This window comes from Chiloscyllium punctatum, chromosome 34, assembly GCF_047496795.1.
Source record: "Chiloscyllium punctatum isolate Juve2018m chromosome 34, sChiPun1.3, whole genome shotgun sequence".
NCBI classification, from domain to species: domain Eukaryota; kingdom Metazoa; phylum Chordata; class Chondrichthyes; order Orectolobiformes; family Hemiscylliidae; genus Chiloscyllium; species Chiloscyllium punctatum.
This window is the reverse complement of record NC_092772.1, coordinates 60,284,711-60,311,458: the sequence shown is the minus strand read 5'-3', so window position 1 is coordinate 60,311,458 and position 26,748 is coordinate 60,284,711. Positions and strand designations below refer to the sequence as shown.

Here is a 26,748-nt window from a genome sequence, read left to right as displayed (position 1 = left end):
TTGTTGGGCTATGAATCCTTAAGATTCCTGAAGAAGGGCTCATGCCCGAAACGTCGATTCTCCCGCTCCTTGGATGCTGCCTGACCTGCTGCGCTTTTCCAGCAACACATTTTCAGCTCTGATACTCCAGCATCTGCGCTCCTCACTTTCTCCTCCTATGAATCTAGAGACCCAGTTGAAGTTCTGGTGTTCAAGTCCCACTATGGCAGATGGTGGGATTTGAATTCAATCGGGGGAGGAAAAAAAGATCAGGAAGTAAGAATCAGATGATGATGATTGGAAAATCCCATCGGCTTCACTAATGTCCCCGTAGGGAAGGAACTGTGTTGTCCTTACCTAGAATTGCTGACATGTGACCCCTAACTGCCTTCTTTTAATAAACGCCTCTCCAGTGACACTCACATTGTGTGAGTGAAAATGATTTTAAAAAATGATGCCTTCTCAGTGCAGTAACTCTACAGTGGGTGATATTCCATCACCACAGCACCCTTTATTTACACATGAGCAGTCCTTGATGATAGTACTGCCTCATATAGAGTCAGTTACCAGAGTGAAAGTATCCCTGATTCGTAACCTTTTTTATATCAACCATGGTTCCCCGACTGGACCAGATTCATAGCTTCAATCAGGGAACTCATATTCTATGAAGTCCCCCGACTGACCTCATTACAATCATTACACAAAGGTAGTCAAGCTGTCAGCTTCTTTTTAATTCATCTGTAAGATATGGGCATTGCTGCCTGGGTCCACCAATTATTGCCCATCCCTAGTTGCCCCTTGAGAAGGTGGTAGTGAGCTGCCTTCCTGAGCTGCTGCAGTCCATCTGCTGAGGTTGACCCACAATGCCCGTGGTGAGGGAATTCCAGAATTTTGTCCCAGCGACAGTGAAAGAATGGTGATATATTTCCAAGTCAGGATAGTGAGTGGAACTTACAGGGGGTGGTGTTCCCATGTATCTGTTGCCCTTGCCCTTCTGGATGGAAGTGCTCCTGGGTTTGGAAGGTGCTGTCTAAGAACGTTTGGGGAATTTCTGCAGTGCATCTTGTAGATGGTACACACTGCTGTTACTGAATTTTGATGGTAGAGGGAGTGAATGTTTGTGGATGTGGTGCCAATCAAGTGGACTGCTTTGTTCTGGATGGTGTCAAACTTCTTGAGTGTTGTTGGGGCTGCTCCCATCCAGGTAAGTGGGGAGACGGAAAGACTGAAGCGACTGGGCTTGTATATCCTTGAGTTTAGAAGACTGAGAGGGGATCTGATTGAAACGTATAGGATTATGAAAGGATTGGACACTCTGGCAGGAGGAAACATATTTCCGCTGATGGGGGAGTGCCGAACCAGAGGACACAACTTAAAAATACGGGGTAGACCATTTAGGACAGAGATGAGGAGAAACTACTTCACCCAGAGAGTGGTGGCTGTGTGGAATGCTCTGCCCCAGAGGGCAGTGGAGGCCCAGTCTCTGGATTCATTTAAGAAAGAATTGGATAGAGCTCTTAAAGATAGTGGAGTCAAGGGTTATGGAGATAAGGCTGGAACAGGATACTGATTGGGAATGATCAGCCATGATCATATTGAATGGCGGTGCAGGCTCGAAGGGCTGAATGGCCTACTCCTGCATCTATTATCTATTGTCTATTGTCTATTGAGTATTCCAACACATTTCTGAATTGTGCCTTGTAGATGGTGGACAGGCTTTGAGGGGTCAGGAGGTGAGTTACTTGCTGCAGTGTTCCTAGCATCTGACCTGCTCTTGTAGCCACCGCGCTTGTGTGCCGAATCCAGGTGAATTTCTGATCTATGGTTCTTTCGCGGTCTGCCTGAGCAGATCCTCCAAATTCCCTGCCTAAACCTCTGCCTCCCATTTTCCAGTTTGGAACCAAAGCAACAGCAGGAGCCATCAGTGTCCGGGGTGGGGGATAAGAGGAAACAAGTCAGAGAATGGCCTTGAGTAGGACTGAAACCAAAGTCAATGTCTTCCCAAAGTAGGCAGGGAATGCTCAGGGGCCACACAGTGTCCCTGGCTCACCCCTACATCTCCACCCTGCTTTTTAAATGGGGAGACTGAGCAGGGGAAAAGGAATCAATGTCCTGTGCTGAGCAGTAAATGCTTTCTGGGGAAATGGGAGAACAGCGCACAGAACAGTCACCGACCTCGGAACTCTGTTGAGTTTCGGTTGAAATAGTTGCTTAAACAGAGACGTGACCTAAAAAGCAGCAATCAGCTGTTTTTTAACTCGAGGGAAAACTTGGCTGAGAGGCAGGAAACGAACAACTGGTTGTTTTTCTTTCAGACTTGGGGAGAAGTTTGTAGTGGAGATTCCCAGATGGAAGAGGGGGAATTCGATTTCTGTTATTGAAAGTGGCTGGGCAGATTAAAAACAGCAATTAATGAAGAGGAAAATGCATTCGACTTTGTGACTAGGGGCTAGAAACATAGAATATAAGATTGAGTATTTGGTAACCGTCTTTCTCAGCTGGGAGGTTGACAAGGCAACGTTATTTGCAGTGGCGTCGAGTTGTGAGAGCTGGAACGCGAATAGAATATTCCTTCTCCCCAGGCCAAGATCGCTTTCATCTGAAGTAAGCAATCAGGATGAAATGATCGTCGTCTCCGGTCCAGACAGAAGGAGTTGCAAGTGGAGGGGAAACCACAGAACAATGGGAACTGACAATGATTGCACTTGGAGCTTGTTGACAAGTGTATGACCAGCAAACAGAGCAGCCAGTCACTTGTCTTCACAAACCGCTCATGTGATGCTCCTGGGAACAGGACTCCAGTGAAAACACTGGATCAGAGACACTTCTGCCAAAATGGAGAGCGCTGGATTCATCATCTCCGTGGTGTGCTTCGTCATATCATACGGTGAGAATCTCTTTGGGTAACGGCAGGCCGGGTCAGAGCAGGCAACTGGAAGTTTTGGGGGCATTCTGAGGGTAAAAGTAAAAGGCAGCCCCTGTGTGTTGTGCTCCTCTCTGGGTTCCTTTCTAACGCAGATGCCTTGGAATTGTTCCCACAGCTGAGCCTTTCAGTATCTTTGTGTACAAGCCAGAGGTCAACGCCACCGTGGGTGATCGAGTCACCCTCCCGGTGAGACCCTCCTCCCCCGTCTCGAGTGGTTTCTGGAAGTTTGGCGGCGAGTCCATTGTCTTGTGGACCGTCGAGCCCCCTGACCTCAACGTCGCCTACACCAAACGCAACGTGCTGCTTTTGGACAACACGTCCCTCCTTCTCCTCTCAGTAACTCTCAAAGACGCTGGGGATTACTGGGTGACGATGGACTCCCCGACTGGACAAGAAGGCAAAGCCAAGGTCACTTTGAACGTGTTCCGTAAGTTCCTTGTCTCTTGTAATCGACAATGAGCAGATCAACATGGGCAGAGCGGTAGACGTTGTTCACTTGGACTTCGGTTTGACAAGGTTTTGCACGATAGACTAATTAGCAAAGTTCGATCGCATGGGATTCAGGGTGAGCTTGCCAATTAGTCACAAAATTGGCTTTATGGTAAGAGACAGGGTGGTGATGGAGGGTTGTTTTCAGACTGGAGGCTTGTGAGCAGGGTGTTCCACAGGGATCAGCGCTGAGTCCACTTTTGTTTGTCATTTATAGAAATGATTTAGGTGAGCCTATAGAAAGCATATTTAGTAAGTTTATGGATGACACCAAGACTACTGGCGTAGTGGACAGTGAAGAAGGTCATCTAAGATTACAAGAACATCTTAATCAATTGGGTGAATAGGCAGATGAATGGCAAATGGAGTTTAATTCGGATAAATGTACCACATTTTGTTAAGATAAACAAAGACAAAACTTATACGATTAAAAGTAGGGCACTGGGGAGTGTTGTGGAATAGAGAGACCTAGGAGTTCAGGTACATAATGCTTTCAAGTTTGCATCAGATCGAGATAGGGTGGTTAAGAAGGCCTTTAGCATACTTGCCTTCATTGCTCACAAGAGTATTGGAGTTGGGACATTATTTTGAAGATGTACAGGATGTTGGAGAGGTGTCTGCTGGAACAGTGTCCAGTCCTGATCACCCTGTTACAGGAAGGTGAGAGGTGACCTTGAAGTTTATAAAATCATGAGGGGCATGTATAAGGTGAATGTCTTTTCCCTAGTGTGGGGGATTTCAAGACCATGGGCGTATTTTAAAGGTGAGAGGAGAAAGTTTTTAAAAAAGACACGGGAGGCAATGTGTTTCCACAAAGGGTGGTCCGTGTGTGGAATGAAATTCCAGAGGAAGTGGTGGATGCGGGTCCAGTTAGAATGTTTAAAAGACATCTAGACAACCACCTGATGAAGGAGCAGCGCTCCGAGAGCTAGTGCTTCCAAATAAACCTGTTGGACTATAACCTGGTGTTGTGTGATTTTTAACTTTGTCCATCCCAGTCCAACACCAGCATCTCCAAATCATGACATTTAGATAAGTATAGGAAGAGGAAATATTTGGAGAATTCCATGCCAAGTGCAGGCAGATGGGTCGAGTTGAGTTTAGGATTATGGTCGCCATGGCAATGGACTGAGGGATCTGTTTCTGTGCTGGAAGAGTCTATGACTCCATAACTTGAATTGGGCATGTGATGAGGCTCATTCGGTGTTTTATTTATTTATATAAAATGTTTAGATTTGATTCAATTCCCGACAGTATGGGAACAGGCCCTTTGGCCCAACACGTTCACACTGACAAGTAACCCACCCAGGCCCATTTACCTCTGAATAACACTATGGACAATTTAGCAAGACCAATTCACCTGGCCTGCACATCTATGAAAGGAAGCCCACACAGACACAGGGAGGATGTGCACATTCTACATAGACAGTCACCTGAGGTGGTGAGACCTGAGGCTGGAATCGAACCTGGGACCCTGGTGCTGTGAGGCAGCAGTGCTAACTGCTAAGCCATCGTACCACCCTACATTTAGGTTTATAAAAACAAAGAACTGTAGGTGCTTAAGCTCTGAGATGAAAGACAGCAATTGCTAGAGAAACTCAGCAGGTCTGACAGCATTTGTGAAGAGAGAAAGCAGTCTTAACGCTTCAGAATACAGGTCACTGGACCCGAAACATTGAGTTTGATTTTTCTCTCTCTGCTGTTTCTCGAGTTATTGCCGCTTTTCGCTTCTTTCTGTTCGTCTTGGCCGGGTACGATACTTGTAATTCTGTGTCAAAGGTATAATTCAGACTTTGTGATTCAGCCAAACTCTAGATTAGATTCCCTACAGTGTGGAAACAGGCCCTTCAGCCAAACAAGTCCACCCCAACCCTCCAGAGAGTAACCCATCCCCCTATGTTTACCCCTGACTAATGCACCTTCCACGATTTAGCATGGCCAGTCCACCCGAACCTGCACATTGTGGGAGGAAACCGGAGCAAGCCCACACAGACAGGGGGAGAACGTGCAGACTCCACACAGACAGTCACCCAAGGCAGGAATCAAACCTGGGTCCCTGGTGCTGTGAGGCAGTAATGCTAACCACTGAGCCACTGCACCTGTACAAGCTAAGACCATAAGAAATAGCAACAAAAATAGTCCATTCAGCCCTTCAAGCCTGCTCTGCCATTCAATACGAAAGTGGCTGATCTGACATTTCTCACGGCCACTTCCCTGCTCGTTCCCCACAACCACTGATTCCACGACTGATCAAAAATCTATCTCAGCCTCAAATATATCGAAGGACTCTGCCCCCACAGCTCCCTGCTGCAAGGAGTTCCAAAGACTCACAACCCTGAGGGAAAGGAAATTCCTACTCATCTCATTCTTAAATTGGCCACCCCTTTATTCTGAGACTCTACATTCTGGTCCTAGACTCTCCCATGAAGGGACACCTCATTTACCCAGGAAAGCTTCTGAAGAATCTGACATCTTTCAATGAGATCACCTCTCATTCTTCTAAAATACACTGCACAGAGTCCCCATCTGTTTGTCTTCTACATCATGGAACCCCTACAATGCATAAGCAGGCCATTCAGCCCATTGAGTCCACACTGACCCTCTAAAGAGCATTCCACCCTGGACCTTACATTTCCCATGGCCAATCCACCTGACCCGTACATCTTTGGACTGAGGGAGAAAACTGGAGCACCCGGAGGAAATCCGTGCAGACACGGGGAGAACGTGCAAACTCCACACAGACAGTTGCCCAAGGCTGGAATCAAACCTGGTCCCTAGTGCTGTGAGGCAACAGTGCTAATTACTGAACCACTATGCTGCCCTTTGCTTGTGAGATAATACCTCCACACAGAGAATTACTTAAATGAACCTGTTCCAATCTGATTTGGAGACACCGGTGTTGGACTGGGATGTACAAAGTTAAAAATCACACAACACCAGGCTATAGTCCAACAGGTTTAATTGGAAGCACTAGCTTTCCAAGTGCTGCTCCATCATCAGGTGGTTGACCAGCTGATCTGCCAGACTTTTATTCTGAGTCAAAGGTATAACTGAGACTCTGTGATTCAGCCAAACCCTTTAAGTTAAGAGATTTGAATTCTATCCAGAGAGGGAGATGCTGGCATAATAGCATTGTCAGTGGACTAGTAATCCAGTGGTCAAGGTTTGAAATATGGGGTTCAAATCTCACGATATTAGTTGGTGGAACTGAAATTCAGTGAATAAAACTGGATTATAAGCCTTGTCATCAGCAATAGTGACCCATTTGATTGACCGATTCCTTTTGTAAAGGCAATTTGCCTTCTTTACCTGGTTGACTGACATGTAACTCCATACCCACAGCAATATGGCTGATTCTGAACTGCCGTCTGAAATAGCTACTCAGTTCAACAAATGCTTGCCTTGCCAGCAACACCCATGAAAGAAAAGAATAAACCAACTAATCGTTTTGTGGGCGGCACAGTAGCTCAGTGGTTAGCACTGCTGCCTCACAGCGCCAGAAACCCTGGTTCAATTCCTGCCTCAGGTGACTGTCTGTGTGGTGTTTTCACATTCTCCCTGTATCTGGGTGGGTTTCCTCCCACAGTCCAAAAATTTGGCTATGCTAAATTGCCTGTAGTGTTAGGTGTAGGGGAATGGGTCTGGGTGGGTTGCTCTTCAAAAGGTCAGTGTGGACTTGTTGGGCCAAAGAGCCTGATTCCACACTGTAAGTAATCTTATAAGAAATAGGAACAGGAATAGTCCATTCAGCCCTTCAAGCCTGCTCTGCTATTCAATACAATCATGGCTGATCTGATATCTAAATAACATAATTTCTTAAACAAGGTGACCAAAACTGTCCATTCACAGTCACTTTATTTTCCCTCAAAAAAAATCATTTTTTGGAGAAATTTGTTCCAGTACATTCCAAAACTTGCCACAATGAGCAGGACGGAGATCGTAAATAAATTCAACTTTCCTCCAAAGAGCCTGTGAGACTTTGCAATGCCACGGTAGTGTTCCAATACTCCTAATGTCTACAAGGAACGTTCCTTCATAGCTGATAGAGCCTGAGAGGTTCAAGATATTTTCCAGCCATTTGGCGGACTCTGTAAGGTTCAATGCAGCAATTTTGTTGCCACCATGGTGAGCCTAAGATTTACTGCATCCCTCAGCACATAGTTCTGGCCCCGTGACGTTTCGTCACACACAACGTTTGTATTGCAAGAGCAGCAACTTTTAGGCACCACTCCAGTTAAATTGATTATCTCCCCGCTCCAGCCCTGCTCAATGTGATGCCTTCATAAACAAATAATGTAAAATGTCAACAGTCCAACCAGATCATTAGGCTGTTTGCTCACCAGGGGGAGAGAGAAAGAGAGAGAGAGAGACAACTGGTTGTGATTTAACCTGAAGGTCGCCAAGCCTCAGATAAGGGGAGAGTCATAGAGTCACAGAAACAGACCTTTCGGTCAAACTACCCCATGCCGACCATAGTCCCAAACTAAACTAGTCCAACCTGCCTGCTCCTGGTCCAAACCTTTCCTAGTCATGTACTTAGAACAAGTATCTTTTAAACATTGTAATTGTACCTGCATCCAACACTTCCTCAGGCAGTTCATTACACATGTGAACCACCCTCTGTGTAAAATATTTTGCCCATGTCTTTTTCCAATGTCCAGGCTCTCGTTAAAAATGTGCCCTCTAGTCTTGAAATCCCCCCTCTTAGGGAAAAGACACCTCCCATTGTCACACGGGACATTAACAGGGTGGCCCGGTGGCTCCGGGGTAAGCACTGCGGTCTCCTAGCACCAGGGACCTGGATTTGATTCCAGCCTCAGGCAACTGGCTGTGTGGAATTTGCATGTTCTCCCTGTGTCTGCGTGGGTTTCCTCCCACAGTCCAAAAATGTACAGGTTAGGGTGAATTGGCCATGCTAAATTGTCCCATAGCATTCAGGGTTTGTAGGTTTGGTGCATTAGTCAAGGGTAAATGTAGGCGAATGAGTCTCGGTTGGTTACTCTTTAGAGGGTTGGCATGGACTTGTTGGGCCCAATGGCCTGTTTCCACACTGTAGGGATTCTATAATTAACCCTCTCTATTCCTCTCATCATTTTGCAAACTACTTTAAGGTCACCTCTCAGTCTTCTGCGCTCCAGTGAAAACAGCCCCAGCCTAGCCAGCATTTCTTAATAACGCAAGCCTTCCATATCCAACACCGTCCTCGTAAATCTCCTTTGAACCCTCTTCAGCTTAATAATATCATTCCAATAACTAGGTGACCAGAACTGGGCACAGTAGCCCAAAAGAGGCATCACCAACGTCCTATTCCACATCAACTCCTACAGCAACGAAGGCAAGCGTATTAAATGCCTTTTTAACTACTCTGCTTATATGTGATGCAAACTTCAAAGAGTTACACACCTGAACCCCAAGGTCCCTCTTTTCTACAACACTACCCAAGGCCCTACCATTAATTGTATAAGCCCTGCCCTTGTTTGTTTTTCCAAAATGCCATTCCTTGCATTTATCCAGTTGGAACTCTGCCATAGAGTCATAGAGATGTACAGCATGGAAACAGATCCTTCGGTCCAACTGGTCCATGCCAGTGAGGTATCCAATCTAGTCCCACTTACCATTTTTCAACCCATTGATCCATTTGATCAAGATCCCTTTGTAATCTTAGAAAACTTTCTTTGCTCTCTACTATGCCACCAATTTTAGTATCGCCTGCAACCTTACTAACCATGCCTTTTGTACATGTATCCAGTTCATTCATATAAACGACAAACAGAAGAGGACCCAGAAATTATCCCTGCGGAACACTGCTGGTGACAAGACTCCAGTCTGAGAAACTACCCTCCACCACCACTCTCTGTCTCCTACTGTGAAGGAGAAGGAGAGTGCTAACCTCAGCCAGTGTGGGAATTGAACCCATACTGTTAGCATCACTGGCTGGCCATCCAACAAATAGCATGGTTGAGTAAAGAAGCATTTATATGCTTGATTATCCATGACTGTTGTAATGAGGGTAGAAGCTGACAGATTCACTGTCATTACAACTGCAGAATCTGGACGATTATCAGTTCTATCAATGGAAAATATCACAGATATTTTTTGTTTGCTTTCGCCTAGCAAAGCCTGCTCCTTTTACCATCAGCGTTGAAGGCAGCAAGATTAATGCCATTGCTGGGGACACAGTCATTCTGTCAGCGAGCCCTTCACAAGAGGTGAAGCACGGGAGCTGGACGTTTGGAGGGAACGCTGTCGCCTGGTGGAGTGACACATTCCCCGAGATCAGCCCCGATTACAGTGGGCGGGCCGCAATCTCCTCCAAGACTTCACTGAAACTGAAATCGGTTAGGGTATCGGACACTGGAGAATACGATGTGACCATGAGTACAGCGGCCGGCGACAAGAGGACAGCCAAAATCGAACTGAATGTCGTCAGTAAGTTGCTGCTGTTTCCCAAATTAAAGAAAGCAAAGGGCCAGCAAAATAATTGGGTTGCCTATTTAATGTTGCCCATCATTGCCCAGAATAGTCAACTACCGAAATGAAACAAAGAACTTTGGATGCTGGTCATGCGAAACAAAGGCCAGAAATTGCTGGAGAAACTCAGGAGGTCTGGCAGCATTCTGAAGAAGGGTTAGTGGACCTGAGACATTAATTGTCTCCCACAGAACCTACCAGATCTCCTGAGTTTCTCCAGCAATTTCTGTTTTTGTTACAGGTTGAGTACTTCTGGCTGTTAGGGTAAATAGACAAAGTCTTTTCCCTGGGGTCGGGGAGTCCAGAACTAGAGGGCATAGGTTTAGGGGGAGAGGGGAAAGATATAAAAGAGACCTAAGGGGAAACTTTTTCACGCAGAGGGTGGTACGTGTATGGAATGAGCTGCCAGAGGAAGTGGTGGAGGCTGGTACAATTGCAACATTTAAGAGGCAATTGGGTGGGTATATGACTAGGCAGGGTTTGGAGGGATACGGGCTGGGTGCTGGCAGGTGGGACTAGATTGGGTTGGGATATCTGGTCGGCATGGACAGGTTGGACCGAAGGGTCTGTTTCCATGCTGTACATCTCTATGACTTTATGTGTCAAGTGTTGGTGGGGCATATCACAACAAATGTTTCTATTCTATTGCACATGAGATGTGGTTATTCTTCGCTCAGACAGCTTTTGCTCCCCATCCTTCACTACCCTGGAAGGGTTAGTGGTGAACAGCAGCAGCCTTTGGGATGTGCATACCTAGGGGTTACCATTAACCAGAAATTCCACTAGACTCACCACATTAACACAGCGGCTACAGGAGCAGGTCAGAGGCTCGGAATACTGCAACTCCTGACTCCGCAAAACCTGTCCGCCATCTGCAAGTCAGGAGTGTGATGGAATACTCCTTACCTTCCCTGATGGGGACAGCTCCGACAACACTAGAGAAGCTTGACACCACCCAGGACAAAGCAACCCCCGCTTGATTGGCACCATAGCCACAAACACCCGCTCCCTCTGCCACCGACGCTCAGTAGCAGCAGTGTGTACCATCGACAAGATGCACTACAGAAACTCACCAAAGATCCTCAGAAAGTGTCTTCCAATCCCATGACCACTTCCGTCTAGAAAGACAAGGGCAACAGATACACGCAAACACAACCACCTACAAGTTCCCCTCCAAGCCACTCCCCATCCTGACTCGGAAATATGTCGCCGTTCCTTCACTGCCACTGAGTCAAAATCCCAGAATTCCCTCCTTGATGGCATTGTGGGTCAACTTACAGCAGGTAGACTGCAGCAGTCCAAGAAGGCAGCTCACCACCAACCTCTCAAGGGGCAACTAGGGATGGACAATAAATGTTGGGCCCAGCCAGCGACCCCCCACATCCTGTGGGAATGACTAAAAAAGATTATTAATAAAGAGGACAGTTATGTTGGTCATTAGACTTAAATACGTCTCTCGCAGCCTCATGTAGAAAGAGCAAGTTGGCCCTCTCTAGGAGTGATCAGTTACAATAAGCTTAATGTAGTTTACTGACCTATTGTCCTGTCCCCCAGCACAACCACAGCCTCTCAGCGTCTCCCCAGAGCTCAGCAGCATCAAAGCAGAGTCTGGAGCCCGTGTCATCCTGTCTGTTCATATATCCGGGGAAGTGAAGAATGGAAGCTGGGTTGCCAATGAGGAAACGCTTTTCCAGTGGTACGGCACCATTCAGAATACAACACAGCACGAGTTCTTCTGGATAGAACTCTTACCAAATGCATCCCTCCTTCTACTGTCTGTGCATCCTTACAGCTTCACAGAGTTTACGATCACTCTGGAGTCCCCCACCGGTATCTCAGCATCAGCTAGTATCACCCTTCAAGTATTCAGTGAGTACCTGCTACAATTGTTGGATTAAAGAGTTACTTGTTGAAAACTTGCACTTAGGGCAGCATGGTGGCTCAGTGGTTAGCACTGTTGCCTCATAGCACCAAGGACCTGGGTTTGGTTCCCACCTCGGGTGACTGTCTGTGTAGAGTTTACATATTCTCCCAATGTCTGTGTGGGTTGCCTCCCACAGTCCTAAGATGTGCAGGTTCAGTGAATTGGCTGAGCTAAACTGCTCCTAGTGTTAGGTGTATTAGATTCCCTACAGTGTGGAAACAGGCCCTTCGGCCTAACCAGTCCACAGTGACCGTCAGAAGAGTAACCCACCCAGACCCATTACCCTCTGACTAATGTATCGAACACTATGAACCGTTTAGCATGGCCAATCCTCCCTGACCTGCACATCTTTGGACTGTAGGAGGAAACCCACGCAGACTCGGGGAGAATGTGCAAACTCCACACAGACAATCACCCCGAGGCTGGAATCGTACCTGGGACACTGGTGCTGTGAGGCAGCACTGCTAACCACTGAGCCACTGTGCCGCCCTGTCAGGGGTAAATATGGACAATGGGTCTGGGTGGGCTTCTCTTCAGAAGGTCAGTGTGGACTCTTAGGGCCGAAGGGCCTGTTTCCACACTGTAGGGTATCTAATCTTATTTTGCCTATTTGATTGCTAATTGAATTATCTAGAACATCTTGTCCCTCTGCTGAGGTTCCTGTTCCTAGTTTGGTTAGATTAGTGTGAAAGAATTTGCAATGGGTCTGGGAATGATGACTGTTTTCTTTGCACTGTTGAACTGCCAAGAGTGGGGATTTGCACAACTAGGGGTCATAGTTAAAGGTGAGAGGAGAAAGATTTAAAAGGGATCTGAGGGGCAGTTGTTTCACACTGAGGTATAGGACAGATGTCAGAGGTAGTTTCTTTACTCAGAGAATAGTAGGGGCATGGAACGCAGTGCCTGCAACAGTAGTAGACTTGCCAACTTTACTGGCATTTAAATGATCGTTGGATAGGTATATGAATGGAATAGCATAGGTTAGATGGGCTTCAGATTGATTTCACAGGTTGGCGCAACATCGAGGGCCGAAGGGCCTGTACTGTGCTGTAATGTTCTATGTTCTAGAAGGTGGTTCATATGTGGAATGAACTACAGGCGAACTGGTGGATGCAGGTACAGTTACAACACTCAATAGGTATTTTGGCGGGTATGTTAATAGGATAGGTTTAGAGGGAAATAGACCAAACGCAGGCAAATGGGGCTAGTTCAGTTTGGGAAACTTAATTGGCATGGACAAATTGAAAGGAAGGGTCTGCTGTATGACTCAGTGTAGGTCTGTATAGTCTGAGTTTAAATGTAGAGGACTTCCTTTGTCGAACAGAAAATTATTCCAAACTTAAAGCAGCTGGCTTTTCTGTGCCACTGAACTCAATCAAAAGAAAATGGGGAGAGGGTATAAATTTGGGACATAGGAGTTGGCCTTCTGAACTTGCGTTTGCACCAGTGCTGTCACTTTTTTGAGGTTATTTTGTCCTGTTTCTTTTTTGAGGAGAGGTTGTAAAGCAGAGGTGCAGAACTGGTTAGATAAGAGCACTTGCATAATCAGCTTGGGAGGCCTTGGGTTTTTTATTTCACAGCCTGAATGGGTGTGGCCAACTGTCACAGATTGGGGTTTCTAGATTTTAGTTCCTCACTAACATCAGAAGCTACTGCGATGTCAACAGAGTTGGAAACTTCAGCGAATGCCCTCCTGGCTCCAACTCTCTCTGAATTCCCTCTTGATGTTTTTCGCCTCCTGGATGTGAGAATCCGTGACTGAACTTACCTTTTTTTTTGCCAAAGGTAATGTTTATGGAATGTTACTATATTGGAAGTTAATTAGTAATATCTGTTACGGTATCTGTTATTGTGCTAGGCCTTCCAGCACAGCTGTTATCCGAAATTCCTCTTTCTTTGATTGGACTTTAACTACAGCGATTTAAATAAATTGTGTTTTGCTTAACACCGAATGGTTTGACCCGTTAATTTGCATCTGAAAGAGGCACTTCACCTTTGAGTTCAAAAAAGAAGTAAAATTTAGGGTCGAGGCTACGTTAAAATATTTTCAGGGGGTCTGATCTGGTCCATAACATTTCAACTCCCCCTCCCACTCCACCAGGTTCATGCAGGTCCTGGGCCTCCCCCATCACCACTCCCTAACCACCCTGGAGGAATAACGCCTTATCTTCCACCTCGGGACCCTCCAACCCCACGGCATCAATGTGGATCTCACCAGTTTCCTCATTTTCCTCTTCCCTCGCCTTATCCCAGATCCAACCTTCCAGCTCAGCACCCCCCTCATGTCCTGTCCCACCTGTCCATCTTCCTTCCCACCTATCCGCTCCACCCTCCCCTCTGACCTATCACTTTTACCCCCACCTCCATCCACCTATCGCGCTGTCAGCTACCTTCCTCCCCAGCCCCACCCCCCTTCCTCTCTCAGCACCTCGCCCCCTCCCCACCCCCGGCCCACAAGCCTCATTCCTGATGAAGGGCTTTTGCCCGAAACGTCGACTCTCCTGCTCCTCGAATGCTGCCTGACCTGCTGTGCTTTTCCAGCAACACACTCTCGACTGTGGTCGGTAACAATTTGTCATTCTAATAGATCAAAACAGATCTGGTTCTGGTCTTAAATTTAGATCCTTGCCTCCCTCCATCAACCTTGAGTTTCCTCCTCTGTCAAAAATCAAACTCAGCCTTGAGTAGATTCAATGACCAAGCGTCTACTCCTTTCCAGCGAAGCTATTTCCACAGACTCACAACCCTCGAAGAGATGAAACAAAAACTCTTTGTATTCCATCTTAAAAGGGAAACCTCTTATTTATTTACTTCTGTTCCCTCGTTCAAGGGAAAACATGAGACATAGATAAGCTGCAGAGCTGGGCTGAGAGGTGGCAAATGGAGTTTAACATTACTAGATAATTTCTCAAACAAGGAGACCTAAACTGTGCATATTATTACTGATAAGACCCCAAAATGCCCTGGACAACTGCAATAAAGCCTCCCTAAGACCATAAGGAATAGGAGGCCATTCATCTCTTTGAGCCTATGTTCAATGACGTCATGGCTGATCAGAAAAAAGCATGACAAGGACCTTACCAGGACTGGAGAATTTGAGCTATAAGGAGAGGTTGGATAGGCTGGGCTTTTTTTCGCTGGAGCACGAGAGGTTGAGGGTGCACTTTTATAGATAAGGTGAATACAAAGGTCTTTTGCCTAGGCTGAAGTAATTCAAAACTAGGGCGTGTATTTTTAAGGTGAGAGGAGAAAGATTTAAAAGGAACCAAAGGGACAACTTTTGTACACAGTGGATGGTTTGTATGCGGAAGAAGCTGCCAGAGAAAGTGATACATGCAGCTACAGTTGCAACATTTAAAAGACATTTTTTTGTACATAAAAGTTACGGGGGATAGGAAACGTTTTGCGGGATATGGGTCAAATGCAGGAAAGTAGTCTGAGTTTAGTTGGGGCAACTCGGTCAGCATGGATAAGTTGGACCGAAGGGTTTTAGAACATAGAACATTACAGCGCAGTACAGGCCCTTCGGCCCTCGATGTTGCGCCGACCTGTCATACCAATCTGAAGCCCATCTAACCTACACTATTCCATGTATGTCCATATGCTTGTCCAATGATGACTTAAATGTACTTAAAGTTGGTGAATCTACTACCGTTGCAGGCAAAGCATTCAATACCCTTAAAGAAACTACCTCTGACATCTGTCTTATATCTATCACCCCTCAATTTAAAGCTATGCCCCCTCGTGCTCGCTGTCACCATACTTGGAAAAAGGCTCTCCCTGTCCACCCTATCGAACCCTCTAATTATCTTATATGTCTCTATTAAGTCACCTCTCAGCCTTCTTCTCTCCAACGAAAACAGCCTCAAGTCCCTCAGCCTTTCCTCGTAAGACCTTCCCTCCATACCAGGCAACATCCTAGTAAATCTCCTCTGCACCCTTTCCACATCCTTCTTATAATGCTGTGACCAGAACTGTACACAATACTCCAAGTGCGGCTGCACCAGAGCTTTGTACAGCTGTAGCATAACCTCATGGTTCCGGAACTCGATCCCTCTATTAATAAAAGCTAAAACACTGTATGCCTTCTTAACAACCCTGTCAACCTGGGTGGCAACTTTCAAGGATCTGTATACATGGACACCGAGATCTCTCTGCTCATCTACACTCCCAAGAATCTTACCATTAGCCCAGTACTTTGCATTCCGGTTACTCCCACCAAAGTGAATCACCTCACACTTGTCCACATTAAACTCCATTTGCCACCTCTCAGCCCAGCTCTGCAGCTTATCTATGTCTCATGTTTTCGTGTGTCTCTATATTTCTTCCTCATCCCAGGAATCAGTTGAGTGGAACTATTTCCAGATTAGAGTGGTGCTGGAAAAGCACAGCAGGTCAGGCGGCATCCAGGGAGCAGGAAAGTCGATGTTTCGGTCAAAAGACCTTCATCGGGAATGCCCGAAACGTCGGTTTTCCTGCTCCGTAGATGCTACCTGACCTGCTGCGTTTTTCCAGCACCACTCTAATCTTGACTCTAATCTCCAGCATCTGCAGTACCCCCCTCCGCCTGGAACTATTTCCAACACAACTATATAATTAGGAGACCTAAACTGTGCACAATATTACTGATAAGGCTGCAAAACGCACTGTACAACTACAGTAAAGCCTCCCTGAGAGGATAAGGAACAGCTACAGGAGGAGGCCATTTAGCCCTTCCAGCCTGCGTTCCATAAGATTAAGACTGATCCGTCTCACCTCATACCTACTGACCTGCCCTTTCCCCAACTTTTATATTGCATTCCACTTGCAACAAGCAACATTCCTAATTTTCGCACTGGAAGTAGAAGTCAATTCACGTTCCCTTGTTTCATCGATAGTGGAGATAGATCTGCTAACCTGTAATATTGCAATACCTCCCCCCCCCTCCACTGCCCACCCAATTTGAGGCATAAGGTGTTTATAGTTCGACATCCTTTTCACAGCTTCAGCTTGTTCTGGAATAGAACAAAGAAAAACAAAGAAAATTTACAGCCCAGGAACAGGCCCTTCGGCCCTCCAAGCCTGTGCCAATTCAAATCTACTGTCTAAACCTGTTGGCCCAATTCCTAAAGTGGGTGGCATGATGGCACAGTGGTTAACACTACTGCCTCACAGCGCCAGAGACCTGGGTTCAATTCCCGCCTCAGACGACTGACTGTGTGTAGTTTGCATGTTCTCCCTGTGTCTGCATGGGTTTCGTCTGAGTGCTCTGGTTTCCTCCCACAGTCCAAAAAATATGCAGGTTAGGTGAATTGGCCATGTTAAATTGTCTGTAGTGTTAGGTGATGGGGTATATGTAGGGGAATGGGTCCGGGTGGGTGGCGGGTTGGTGTGGGCTTGTTGGCCCAAAGGGCCTGTTTCCACACTGTAAATAATCTAATTTGTATCCCTCTCCTACTCCTGCATCTATGCAGACGCATCTTAAATGAATCTACCGTGCCTGCCTCTACCACCTCTGCTGGCAACGTGTTCCAAACACCCACCACCTTCTGTGTGAAGCCCTTGCCCCGTGTCTCCCCCTTAAACTTTCCACCTCTCGTTATTGAATCCTTCACCCTGGGAAAAAGCTTGTCTCTATCCACCCTGTCTATACCCTTCATGATTTTGTAAACCTCAATCAGGTTCCCCCCTCAATCTCCTTTTTTCTAGTGAAAATAAACCCAACCTACTCAACCTCTTTTCATAGCTAGCACCTTCCATACCAGGCAACATCCTCGTAAATCTTCTCTGCACCCTCCAAAGCGTCCACATCCTTTTGGTAATGTGGCGACCAGAACTGTACATAGTATTCTAAATGCCGAACCAATGTCTTGTACAATTTCAACATGTTTTAATCAGTGCACTGTTGTAATGTATGAATTGGTATAACTGCTTTATGTCCTGCAAAGTCCCACCTGTGTTGACGGAATGGTCAGTCATCGAGGTTTACAGCATGGAAACAGGCCATTCGGCCCAACTTGTCCATGCCGCCCAGCTTTCACAATTAAGCTCATCCCATATTTGGTCCATATCCCTCCATACGTATCCCATCCATGTCGAAACGTTTCTTAAATGACAAAATTGTACTCACCTCCACCACTGCATTTGGAAACCCATTCCAGACATTCACCACCCTCTGTGTGAAAAGATTGCCCCTCTGGACCCTTTTGTGTCTCTCCACTCTCACCTATTCCCTTTAGTTGTCGACTGTCCTGCCCATGGGGAAAATCTGTTGGCTATCCACCTCATCAATATTAAAAATCACACAACACCAGGTTATAGTCCAATAGGTTTAATTGAAAGCACACTAGCTTTCGGAGCGACGCTCTTCCGTCAGGTGGTTGTGGACTCCTGTAGTGTGGTGACGAAACGTCTGAAAACAAACCTTCCAGCTCAGCGAGTTAACTGACATACTTGTCACCTTTCTGATTCCTGCGCTCCAGGGAAAAGAAGTCTCAGTCTATCCAACCTCCCCCTACAACTTGAACCTTTCAGTCCAGCTAACAGCCCGGTAAAACTTTCCTGCACTCTTTCCAGTTTGATAACGTGCTTTATACAATAGGGCAACTTGAACAGCAGCAGGTCATCTACAATTGGCCTTACCAATGTCTTGTGCACCAAACAGTGTAGAATGGTGGGGGGGGAGAGGAGCAGTATGCCAAGATTTGCCTTGTCAAGCAAGTTGGGTTGAAGACTCTCATCGTTTTGCTGACCTGATCCACGAATTCTGTTCCTGACAGACTTCTCTATAAATTGCGCAATCTACAACGTTGGCCTGGTCATTGCGGTTCTTCTGGTTTCAGTTTGCATTTTCTTCATTGGTAAGCACATCTATGTGAAGCAGCACAGAGCGATGGGCGAAATTCACGGTAAGTGTCAAACCCTGCATCTCATCCAAGTGTACAAAATAGGAACAGGAGTAGGCCATTCAGCCGATCAAGCCTCTGCCATCACTCGACAGGAGTGGGATTGATCCTCCATCTCTGTGCCGTACTCCTGATCTCTCCCTGTCCCCTTTGACACCCCTCAGCTTTTAAAGCTGTAAGGCCATAAAAAACAGGGACAGCAGTACGCCATTCAGCCCCTCAGGCCCGCTCCATCAGGTAGACATGTTCTTCTTCCGCCCCAAAGGTTGAAAGATCATAATAAACCAGTGGTTTTCAACTGGTGTGCTATAGCACAAACTGGTGTGCCCCTGTGAACTGCTCATGTGCTCCGTGAGATTTTGTACAATGGTAATAAAATCCATTGCCAAGAGTATGTTGTTGAATCTTACGACGAGAAGAAAAGGATCATGGTTGATCCCACGTTCCTCAGCTGCACCTCCCTGTCCTTTCTCGGTGAGCCTTGATTCCCCGACTGATCAAGAATCCCTCCACCCCAGCCTGAAACATACACAGGGACTCTGCCTGGGAGTGGCACGGTGGCTCAGTGGGTTCGCACCAGGGACCCAGGTTCAATTCCTGCCTCGGGGCAACTGTCTGTGTGGAGTTTGCACATTCTCCCCGTGTCTGCATGGGTTTCCTCCAGGTGCTCCGATTTCCTCCGACAATCCAAAGATAATAGACAATAGACAATAGGTGCAGGAATAGGCCATTCAGCCCTTCTAGCCTGCACCGCCATTCAATATGATCATTCCTAATCAGTATCCTCTTCCTGCCTTATCTCCAGGTATGTGCAGGTTAGGGTGGATTGGCCATGTTAAGTTGTCCCATAGTGTTCAGGGATGTGCAGGTTAGAGTGGATTGGCCATGCTAAATTGTCCCATAGTGTCCAGGGATGTGCAGGTTAGGGTGGATTGGCCATACTAAATTGTCCCATAGTGTTCAGGGATGTGTAGGTTAGGGTGGATTGGCTATGCTAAATTGCCCATAGTGATCAGGGATGTGCAGGTTAGGGTGGATTGGCCATGCTAAATTGTCCCATAGTGTTCAGGGATGTGCAGGTTAGGGTGGATTGGCCATACTAAATTGTCCCATAGTGCCCAGGGATGTGTAGGTTAGGGTGGATTGGCCATGCTAAATTGTCCCATAGTGTTCAGGGATGTGCAGGTTAGGGTGGATTGGCCATACTAAATTGTCCCATAGTGCCCAGGGATGTGTAGGTTAGGGTGGATTGGCTATGCTAAATTGCCCATAGTGATCAGGGATGTGTAGGTTAGGGTGGATTGGCTATGCTAAATTGCCCATAGTGATCAGGGATGTGCAGGTTAGGGTGAATTGGCTGTGCTAAATTGCCCATAGTGTTCAGGGATGTGCAGGTTAGGTGCATTATTCTGGGTAAATGTAGAGTAGATGGAGAATGGGTCTGGGTGGGTTACTCTTCGGAGGATCAGTGTGGACTTGTTGAGCTGAAGGGCCTGTTTCCACACGGTAGGGAATCTATGAATCTGTGATAAGGGGTTCCAAAGACTCACAACCCACTGAGAGAAGAATTTCTTCCTCATCACAGTCTTAAGTTTGTGCCACTTTATTCTGAGACTATTCACACCCTTCCCACTCCCTCACCAGTCCAATCTTAAAAAATATTCTATCAGATACTTGTTAGCGTGCTAATGCGTTTATTAAAGCCTGAATTATGCTGCAAACTCCTCCAATAAGTCTGTAAATGTGAGTAGATGTGATGTTTATGAGCAAAAGATCCAGTTGAGAAAAGTGAGGGGGTACCATGAAACTAAGTTTTTGCAGTGTGCTGGAAAAATTGGGAGCGTTAAAACAGTGGTGTTTCCCATTGTACCTCTGCAGCAATTACCCTTAGACTTTTAATGCATTGCTTGGTTAGTAGTCCTGTTGGATTTTAGAACATACCGGTCTGCAACTCTCAATCAAGGACAATTTCTTGCACTCGAGTACCAGTAAATTTCCGGCAAGCGTGTCTTTCACTGAGCTGACCACCATTTGAGTGTTTGATTTCCATCTTCCAGATCTCCTGACTATCTTCTGTAAAGGATATCGGGCTGCCCTGACCTTAGTCATGATCCTGACCTTCTGCTTTATAATTGCCTTTTCTGTCATCATAAACAAGTATTGGTGCACCCCCCGTACCCGGCCAGGTAAGTTGCTTGATTCAACATCACTTTCACAGAATCATTGAGGTTTACAACACACCGAGAGTGGTCCAGCAAAGCTCAGTCTAAGCTCGAAGAACAGCACCTTGTTTTCCACTTGGGGTCCCCGCAGCCCATTTGGACGCAATTTCAGCTTTAAGGCTTGAACTCTCCAGTGTCCTTACCCCAGCCTCTGCACCCACCAGGCCTTGTTACCACACAGCCCGCTGCCACGGGGAGAAAGTGGGGAAGGCAGATGCTGGAGAGTCACGGGTTGGTGCTGGAGAAGGCACAACAGGTCAAGCAGCATCCGAGGAGCAGGAGAGTTGACATTTCGGGCATAAGCCCTTCATCAGGAACGTGGTGGAGGGGGAGGGGGGAGGTGTGTGTGTGTGTGTAAGGGGTCTCAGGGAAAGGTCGGAGGGTGGGGCAGGGGGGAAGATAGCTGGGAAGGCGATAGGTAGATGCAGGTGGGAGCTGACAGTGATAGGTCGGAGGGAAAGGTGGAGCACATAGGCGGGAACACATAACCCATTGATAGCCACTAACAGTCTCCATTAACAGCTCTCCACCCTGCTAGCTAAATGGCTGTCCACTCCTTGGTCAGTCCAAATGTTCTTTTCGCTCCTTGGGCTTTATCCCCACTCATCATTTACTCCTTACACCGTCCCTCCAGCCCCCATTCTATCCTCTGCATAAATACCCACATTTTCCGAGCCAACGTCAGCTCTGAGGAGGCGTCACCGGACCCTGAAACGTTAACTCGGATTTCTCTTCACAGATGCTGCCAGATCTGCTGAGCTTTTCCAGCAACTTCTGCTTTTGATTCTATCAAACAGAGAAATCGGCTTGGCCGAAAGCCTTGGTACCACAAGTGCACATCTCGAAACTTCTTCAGCGTAATGAGGGTCTCCGTCTTTCCCACCCTGACAGGCAGTGATCCCACATTCCCCACCACCCTCCAGGTGAAAGGTCTTGTCCTCACATCCCCCTCTAAACCTCCTACCCCTTACCTTTAATCTATGTCCCCGGTCACTGATCCTTCCAACAAGGTGAAACGTTTGTTCCTGTCTAAGCTCCACATCATTTTATATATCTCAATATCACTTCCTGAGAAAAAGAACAGGAAATAACATCACCACCGGAAACAACGTCACCACAGGAAATGACACCACCAACCCAAGGAAAACACATAAATAGAAAGCGGGCCATGCCACTAGTTCTTCATCTGGAGGCTCACCGACGATGTTACCTAGTATGGTGGCGAAACATCTGAAAATGAACCTTCCAGCTCAGTGAGCAAACCTACATCCAGAATCTCAACCATGTTCTGCACCTCCTCCTCAGTCTCCTCAGCTCTGAGGAAAACAACCCCATTCTGTCCAATCTTTCTTCATCACTGAAACCCTCCAGCCCAGGCAATCCCCTGGTAAATCTCCCTCTGCATCACCCCCCCCATGCTATCCCATTTGCTCCTATAATGTGGATTCTAGAATTGCATGCAGTACTCTAGCTGAGACCTAACTGATGTTTTATACAGCTCCCTGCTCGTAAACTGTAAGCCTCGTCTAATGAAGGCAAATATCACATGTGCCGACTTAGCCATTTGAATCCAACTGTCCTGCTATCTTAACGTACAAGTATACCACAGTCCCTCTGCTGCTTTGTACATCCAGGGTCCTACTACTCACAGACCAATCAGATTGCTCAGTATGGCCTGAAGTCCCTAGCCCACCAATCAGTGCAATCTGCATGGAATTGATAGAAGCTGTTCAAAAAAATGCAGGAGAACATTTCATAGGAGATAAGACAGTGGATAGACACAGATTTCATTAAATCCCTACAGCATGAAAACAGGCATTTTGGCCCAAGTCCACACCAAACCTCCAAAGAGTATCCCACCCAGACCAATTCCCCTACTACTCCACATTTACTCCTGACTAAGCACTGAACTCACACAAGCCTGAACACTATGGGACAATGTAGCATGGCCAATCCACCCTAACCTGCACATCCCTGGGCACTCTGGGACAATTTAGCACAGCCAATCCACCCGAACCTGCACATCCCTGGACACTATGGGACAATTTAGCATGGCCAATTCACCCTAACCTGCAAATCCCTGGACACTATGGGACAATTTAGCACAGCCAATCCACCCTAACCTGCAAATCCCTGGACACTATGGGACAATTTAGCACAGCCAATCCACCCTAACCTGCACATCCCTGGACACTATGGGACAATTTAGCACGGCCAATCCACCCTAACCTGCACATCCCTGGACACTATGGGACAATTTAGCACGGCCAATCCACCCTAACCTGCACATCCCTGGACACTATGGGACAATTTAGCATGGCCAATCCACCCTAACCTGCACATCCCTGGGCACTATGGGACAATTTAGCATGGCCAATCCACCCTCACCTGCACATCCCTGGACACTATGGGACAATTTAGCATGGCCAATTCACCCTAACCTGCAGATTTGTGGACTGTGGGAGGAAACTGGAGCACCCAGATGATATCCATGCAGACACGGGGAGAACATGCAAACTCCACACAGACAGTCGCCCAAGGCTGGGATCGAACCCTGACTAATGTACTGAACCCACTGAGCCACCAGATTTAGTGCTGGTGAGAGAGATTAGTTGGAAGGGTGTAACCCTCATGTCAGAGTTACCCCAAACCTCCGGGTCTGGAGAAACACACCTTCACATAAAGAGTGGCAGGTATATGGCAACTTCATCCTCAGAAGGTAGTAACTCCATTAATAATCGTAGACTCATACAATCCAGAAGAAGCCCTTCAGCTCATCGCTGACAGAAACTGCTTTTTATCTCCAGTAGTCCCACTTTCCAGCACTTTTATGAGAACTCAAAGCACGAAAGACTGAACACTCTTTGCCGGTCCAGTCCAGTATATGTCAGGAGAGGAAGCCAAGTCGGACACAGAGAGTTTAGAGTATATGTTATTCTGAGTGCCATAGAATGAGGAAACTGGCATGTGGACATGAAGCAACTTCCTGTCCCTATCTAAGGGTGTCAGCACATCGAGTCATAGAGATGTGCAGCTTGAAAACAGACCCTTCGGTCCAACTCACCCATGCCGACCAGATATCCTAAACTCATCCCGTCCCATTTGCCAGCACTTGGCCCATATCCTTCTGAACCCTTCCTATTCATGTACCCATCCATATGCCTATTAAATGCCTCCACCACTTCCTCTGGCAGCTCATTCCATACATGCACCACCCTTTGCGCGATTATGGTGCCTCTTAGGTCCCTTTCTTATCTTTCTCATCTTTCCCATCTCACCCTAAGCCTGTGCCCTCTAGATCTGGACTCCCACGGCCCAGGGAAAAGACCTTGTCCATTCACCCTGTCCATGCCCGTCATGATTTTATAAACTTCTGTAAGATCACATCTCAGCTTCCTACACTCAGGGAAACAGCCCCACCCTATTTAGCCCCACCCTATTTAGCCTCGCCCGATAGCTCAAACCCTCCAACCCTGGCAACATACTTGTAATTCCTTTCTGAACCATTCAAGTTTCACAAGATCCTTCCGATAGGAAGGAGACCAGAATTGAATGCAGGATTCCAAAAGTGGCCTAACCAATGTCCTGTACAGCCGCACCATGACCTCTCAACTCCTGTACTCAATGCACTGACCAATAAAGGCAAGCATACCACACGCCTTCTTCACTACCCTATAGTTTACATCGACACATGGACATTGAAATTTATAAGTGACACAGTCATGTAACAAAGCAATAGACAGTAATATTTTTGAGATGGTAAACATGCAAGCATTTGTTTTGGAGCGGATGTACATTACTCAGTATAGATCATTTAAGGATGCTTAAGCCTCATCAAATTGATTAAGTCAATTGATTATGTTCTCCTCTGTCTTGTTGCAGTTCTGGACTTTGTTGCTGAGTAACCCTATCCAGGTGAGACAGTTAATAGGTGAGTTTTTGCAGTATATCAAGAGGTAAGACAAGTCTTTAAGTAATGATAACTTGCTGGGGTAATACACTGGAAATCGAGTCCTTTGATTCCTTAAGTTATCACAAACGTTTAAAAAGTTTCCAATTTACTTGTCCCTCATGGAGTCATAGAGATGTACAACACAGAAACAGACCCTTCAGTCCAACTCGTCCATGCCAACCAGATATCCCAATTTAATCTATTCCCATTTGCCAACACTTGGCCCATATCCCTCGAAACCCTTCCTATTTACATAACCATCCAGATGCCTTTTAAATGTTGTAATTGAACCAGCCTCCACCACATCCTCTGGCAGCCCATTCCGTACACGGACCACCCTTTGCATGAAAATGTTGCCCCTTAGGTCTCTTTTATATCTTTCCCCTCTCACCCTAAACCTATGGTCTCTAGTGCTAGACTCCCACACACCAGGGAAAAGATATTTACCATATCCATGCCCCTCATGATTTTATAAACCTCTACAAGGTCACCCCTCAGCCTCTGACGCTCCAGCGAAAACAGCCCCAGCCTATTCAACCTCTCCCTATAGCTCAAATTCTCCAACCCTGGCAACATCCTTGTAAGTCTTTTCTGAACCCTTTCAAGTTTCAGAACATCCTTCCAATAGGAAGGAGACCAGAATTGCACACAATATTCCAAAAGTGGCCTAACCAATGCCCTGTACAGCCGCAAAATGATCTCCCAACTCCTGTACTCAATACTCTGACCTATAAAGGAAAGATTACCAAATGCCTTCTTCACTAACCTATCTGTAACTCCACTTTCAAGGAGCTATGAACCTGCACTCCAAGGTCTCTTTGTTCAGCAACACTCCCTAGGACCTTACCATTAAATGTCTAAGTCCTGCTAAGACTTGCTTTCCCAAAATGCAGCACCTCACATTTATTTGAATTAAACTCCATATGCCACTTCACAGCCCATTGGCCCATAGGATTTGAACTAGTGACTCTGAAGGAATTGTGATAAGGATGGTCAGGGGCTTGGAGGGGAACTTGGAGACAGTGGTCTTCCCATGTATCGGCTGCCCTTTGTCCTTCAAGATGGAAGTCGTCATGTGTTTGGAAGGTGCTCCAATAGGAGCCTTAGTGGACTTCTACAGTGCATCTTCGTATCATAAGAGTTGTACAGCATGGCATTAGACACTTCACTCCACCTCGTCCATGCCAACCAGATATCCGAAATTAATCTAGTCCCATTTGCCAGCATTTGGCCCATATCCCTCTTAAACCCTTCCCATTCATAAACCCATCCAGATGCTTTTAAATGTTATAATTGTACCAACCTCCACCACTTCCTCTGGCAGCTCATTCCATACACGTGCCACCCTCTGCGTGAAATAGTCACCCCTCAGGTCCTTTTTAAATCTTTCTCCTCGCACCTTAAACCTATGCCATCTATTTTTGGACTCCCCTATCCTGGGAAAAAGACCTTGGCTATTCACATTATCCATGCTCCTCGTGATTTTATAAACCTCGAGAAGGTCACCCCTGAACCTCCGACACTCCAGGGAAAATAGCCCGAGCCGATCCAGCCTCTCTCTATTTTATACCAGTGCATGAGATAACGTGTATGTTTTTTAAAGTTTTCTTTATTTGAGTGCTTGCAGTGCACTGTAACTATCGGGTTGGTGTAACGACAATACATTACATTTCATACCAAGCATCACTCCAATTTGTTTCCATTGTGTTTTCAGATACCAATGCTGTGCAGTCCAATACCAATAATGCTGTGCAGCCCAAACAAGCCAGGAACCACAGGGAAACAGATGGAAAATGAACAATATTAACTCCCTCCCAGAGGATGTCTTAAAGCATAATTCAGATTTCACTTTATTACAAACTTGTGGGGTCCACTTGCTCATTAAAGTTTCATGGAGTTAC

General features: G+C 46.5%; 1 protein-coding gene across 2 annotated transcripts; it reads left to right on the top strand.

Annotated features, from left to right (window-relative positions):
* The first annotated feature begins 2,314 nt into the window (after positions 1–2,314).
* LOC140459028 (uncharacterized) lies at positions 2,315–26,748 on the top strand. 2 transcript variants are annotated; one of them, XM_072553744.1, is made up of 8 exons: positions 2,315–2,866; positions 3,021–3,332; positions 9,509–9,823; positions 11,420–11,734; positions 18,548–18,676; positions 20,731–20,859; positions 24,778–24,810; positions 26,562–26,748. In XM_072553744.1, exons 1-7 carry the CDS (start codon positions 2,815–2,817, stop codon positions 24,798–24,800), a joined length of 1,275 nt encoding a protein of 424 aa, XP_072409845.1. In that variant the 5' UTR covers positions 2,315–2,814; the 3' UTR covers positions 24,801–24,810; positions 26,562–26,748. The 2 variants fall into 2 exon arrangements, with proteins under 2 accessions (XP_072409845.1, XP_072409844.1); XM_072553743.1 differs by having other exon boundaries at positions 2,316–2,866; positions 24,778–24,826.